General features: G+C 35.0%; 1 protein-coding gene across 1 annotated transcript; it reads right to left on the reverse strand.

Annotated features, from left to right (window-relative positions):
• Window positions 1-2,258: 2,258 nt before the first annotated feature.
• Window positions 2,259-3,103, reverse strand: LOC130799438 (uncharacterized). The gene is made up of 2 exons (XM_057662530.1): window positions 3,023-3,103; window positions 2,259-2,612 (listed from the first exon to the last, which is right to left on the reverse strand). The coding sequence occupies exons 1-2, from the start codon at window positions 3,101-3,103 to the stop codon at window positions 2,259-2,261; spliced, it is 435 nt and encodes a 144-aa protein (XP_057518513.1).
• Window positions 3,104-4,810: the final 1,707 nt, after the last annotated feature.

The following is a 4,810-nucleotide window of genomic DNA, read 5'->3' on the forward strand; positions in this document are numbered from 1 at the left end:
TATATATATATGTATGTATATATATATATATATATATATATATATATATATATATGTATGTATATTACATATATATATATATACATATATATATATATGTATATATATATATATATATATATATATATATATATATATATATATATATATATATATATATATATATATATATATATATATATATATATATATATATATATATATATATATATATATATATATATATATATATATATATATATATATATATATATATATATATCCATTTTATGCATATGGTAAAGTAATTATGAAACAGCCCAAACCAGCGTAAACAATATAATAATATTGTCTACAAAGTAGCCCGGAAGATTTATAAAAGTATGGGCTGAATCCGACCTGAGATCCGATGATCTCTGCTATCAGTCTTAGAGTACAAAAACTTCAATTAAACTTGAAATCTTTGATGAACTTTTAATTACTTAACTTATACTAATAATTTACAAATCAAAATATTTACATAACTAAGTTAAAATATTAGATTGTCCCAAATTTTGTAATAAGTTTTAGAAGACAACAAAAATAAATTGAAGTAGAAACATTCTCGCCGCGAAACTTGAGCATATAACACAGATAGCAGAGACTTAGCGTACTTCAGATAATATTCCTCCAGTCACAAATCTATCCCCCGAAAGGGATAGGTACACCCAAGAGTGTAGCATCAGCACCTCTGCTGAATAACCAAATAAACAATAAAGAAAACTTAATTTAAAACGAACACTTAAATACAATGCACGTTAAGACACTCAATTAAGTAAACCCCTTTGAATAATTTACTTCATATTTTATGTATAAAACTTTCGAAAATGAAATTCTTTAGTATCACATTTAACCATTCAGAAGAGACAATGAGCGAAACAAAGTTCAATGTTAATTAAATAATAAATAAAAAAATGTTAAAGTTCATAAACCTTTATAATCATATCTTATTTCAAAATTCATATGTCAAAAACTTATAATTCAAATGCGAAACTTTGATAGGGAAGCTTATAATGACCGCTAGACGGTAGGCCTGATCTAGCTCGTCAAGTAATAGCGGTTGACCGTCGTCACCTAATCGATTAGGGTTACTTTGCAAGAAATGAACGGGATCTTGAGCTCAATAACGATCCTAATAATACCCAGAATCAAGCTCTATGAGTTTCGTACATTCTTCGTACGCATATAATCCGAAAACAAAGTTACAGTTGTCAAGTCCCTCATTATAAAAAATACCAAACATTTCACAAATTTTATACGGTTATAAACATACCTAATACTTAATCAAAATGCAAAATTAGTATACTTAACATTTTAGTTTTAATACAAATATTTACCAACAAAAACTTTCAGTGCAAGAAAATACACCAATCAAATAAAATGGGTACCTAAATTTCTTGGGAATCAAAACAAGTTCTGAAATCTTTTTTTTATTTTTTAAAAAATGATTATTTACATAATATCATACTTTTATGCAAAGTAGATAAATAATTTACTTCAAATTAACCCAAAGTTAGGGTTTGTGGGGTTACCTTTATGAGCACAAAATAGATTAAACACAACCACAAGTAAAGGAAAATTAGCAACTTCAACACCAAAGCACAGCAAAACACCACTTTAGTGATAGCAAATTCCAAAGATGAACAAATAGTTTTCCCACAAGCTATACTTTACAATGTTTAAGCAAAAGGAGAGATTTTCACTTCAATCTTCAATGATCTATACACCAAAACAAAAAGGTGTGAGAATTAAATCTTGAATTCACATTTTTGATAGAATTTTAAGAGCAAGTAAAACCTTAAAATTTCAGCAGGTATTTTAACCCAAACTAATACTATCTTAAGATTTTAGAATATTCATAAATAAATTTATTCCACACAAATATAAATCATAAGTTGTACTAAAATCATGGTAATAAGTTAATACTTAATTTATTTTTAGTTAAATTCAAATTGTGGAAATATATATTTTAATACCCTACTTAATTAGATTATTAACTTAAAAGGCTTTTTTTTTAAATGACATATTCACTTTACTACTTAAAATAATAATATTTTAGTAAAGGAGATATTAAGACTATTTCATTCTCCCCAACTTAAGAGATTTTGTCCCCGAAATCACAAACCTTTAAGAAAATAGATGCGGATAAAGATTCCTCATGTCTAATTCTTTTTCCCACGTTGCCTCCTCGTCATCGTGGTGTGACTACACCACCTTTACTAACGGAATAGACTTATTAATCAACTCCTTAACTTGATATCAAGTATCCTTAGTGGTTTTCCCTCGCAGCTCAACGTTTCATCAACTTGCAATGGCTCGTAGCTTAAGACATGGGACGGATCATTCACATACTTGCGTAGCTGAGACACATGAAATACATTATGCACACGATCCAACTCTGTAGGCAAGGCTGATTCATATGCTACCTTCCCAATTCTGCACAAAATCTCAAATGGTCCGATAAACTTGAGACTTAACTTACCTTTAATTTCGAATCTTTTAACCCCCTTCATTGGAGAAACCTTTAAAAATACCTTATGACATACGCGAAGCCACATGCCCTCCTCTGCTTTCACGTGAGGGAACTGCCCTTTCTAAAAAATTGAGAAAATTGCCATCAGTCGGAGTAGAGCTCATGACCTCATGAATTAAAGTTGTGCTATCAACCGCCAAAGCAACGCAAGTTTCATTAAACCAACTGTATATATTTTAAGTTAACTATATGTTTTATTGTAAAACAATGTAATTTTAAGTTACATGGCACTCCATATTCCAAACTCCCTCCCTGCACAAAATCCAGCTCCAATTCCCAATTGATGTCATCACTCTCCACATAAGAAAATAATTTTATTACACACACACACACACACACACATACACACACACACATATATATATATATAAAGAGAGAGAGAGAGAGAGAGAGACGAGAGTTGGGCGAAAGATGGGCAATTAGCTGTCTTCCTCACCAGCATCTCAAGCAAACTCTGACCAGCAACCTTACCGACGGCATGAGGGGAGGACGAGGGTCAAGAGGAGGAGGAAGAGGAAGAGGTAGAGGAGAAGAAACACGCTGCTCATCCATGGTCACTAGAAGTGGGAAGAACAGTTCAGGCGAGCCAACGGTGGGGATTATGGGAGAAGCTGAATTTAATAGAGTCGGAGATTACAGTTCAGGCGAGCCTACAGATAAGGTTAATGATGAAATAGTACACCAGACTGGTACAGAGGATGACGGGAAAGAAGGGCAAATCAGGAACGAATTGAAGCAAATCAAGGCTCAATTGGAATCCTTGCAATTACACATCCAGAGCATGGAATGAGTGTCGCCACCAGTAGAAGCCTCACAGCCAGAAATCGACGGAAATGGCAGGAATAGGCAGACACGGCCACAGGAAGAATTTCCAATCCCCGGAAGACAACTCGCTGCTGACAGGACGCAACAATTGGTCGGGAACACAGCGCTGCTAACCTCGTGGAGGGATAAGGTATCATGTTCAAACCCTTCAATTGGAATGCCCCTTAAATTTGTTCCACCTTCTCTAGAAAATGGTAAACCAGTTGTGCATATTAAGTCTCATGATGTAGAAGATTTAGTTAATGTGTGGGAAAGAGCTGTTGTTTTCTATGTGGTTGGAGGAAATACTTCTGTTGATATTATACGTGGTTTTATTCGTAAACACTGGACTCATGTCCTAATGCCTACCATTCACACACATGAGGAATGCTACTTCATCCTGAAATTCAACTTAGAGAGTGATTGCTCTGATATCCTTAAAGGAGGTCCGTATTTCCTTAACAGAGCCCCAATAGTTGTTAAAAAATGGAGTGTAAACTTTGATTTCAAGGCAGAGATTCTGAGGGTTATTCCGGTGTGGATCAGATTACCTAGTCTTCCTCTACATTGTTGGGGAGAAGAAACACTGAGTAGAATTGTGAGTGCTGTTGGTGTTCCAGTCCTAGCGGATGAGTGTACCATGAATCAAAGAAAGGTGTCTTATGCTAGAGTGTTGGTGGAAGTGGATATAACCCAGGAGTTTGTTAAGGAGATTAGCGTGCGAGATAATGCAGGAAGAGAATTCACTCAGAAAGCCATCCTAAAGTGGCAACCGTTCTTTTGCCGCAAATGCAATAAGGTGGGACATGAGTGCTAGGATAAAAATGAACCACTCCACAACCACGAGGAGCAATCTGGAAAAGCAGAGAAGAAAACAAAAGGAGATAGGAGAATGTGGATCCCGCTGACTATTGCCAAAGTTATGAAAGATGTCATGAATGTTGAGGACCTCCGATCCAAATTGGCAATTGTCGCACCCCAAGAAGAGGAGAAACTAGAGACAGAATGTTGGCCTTCAAGCAACCCACAGAAGCAAATCACTAATAGCATTAGCAGTTAAGAGGAAGGTAATGAAGAGGGTTGGACCCCAGTCGCTCCAGGGAAGGCAGCGCGCAGATACCAACTCAAGATGCCAAGTAGCAAACCTCAATTTGTAGAGTTAGAAGCAGCGAATGTGGGTATAGGTGATCAAGAAGATAGTGAAGCTTGTGGCCTGACTAGCCAGGAAAGGGACGAAAACCCTCAAATTTCCTCACCCCAATGATTATATCGACCTAGAATGTGAGGGGCAGGAATAGCCCTGATAAAGCCAAGGAAGTCCGAGACTTTCTTGAGATAAATAATGTCAGTGTGATAGGGTTGATGGAGACTAAGATTAAAGAACCAAATGCTAAGAAAATCTATAAAAAGATTGACAATAAGTGGAATTTGAGTTCCAACTATAATCATCATGAG

Source organism: Amaranthus tricolor, chromosome 14 (assembly GCF_026212465.1).
Source record: "Amaranthus tricolor cultivar Red isolate AtriRed21 chromosome 14, ASM2621246v1, whole genome shotgun sequence".
Taxonomy (NCBI): Eukaryota; Viridiplantae; Streptophyta; class Magnoliopsida; order Caryophyllales; family Amaranthaceae; genus Amaranthus; species Amaranthus tricolor.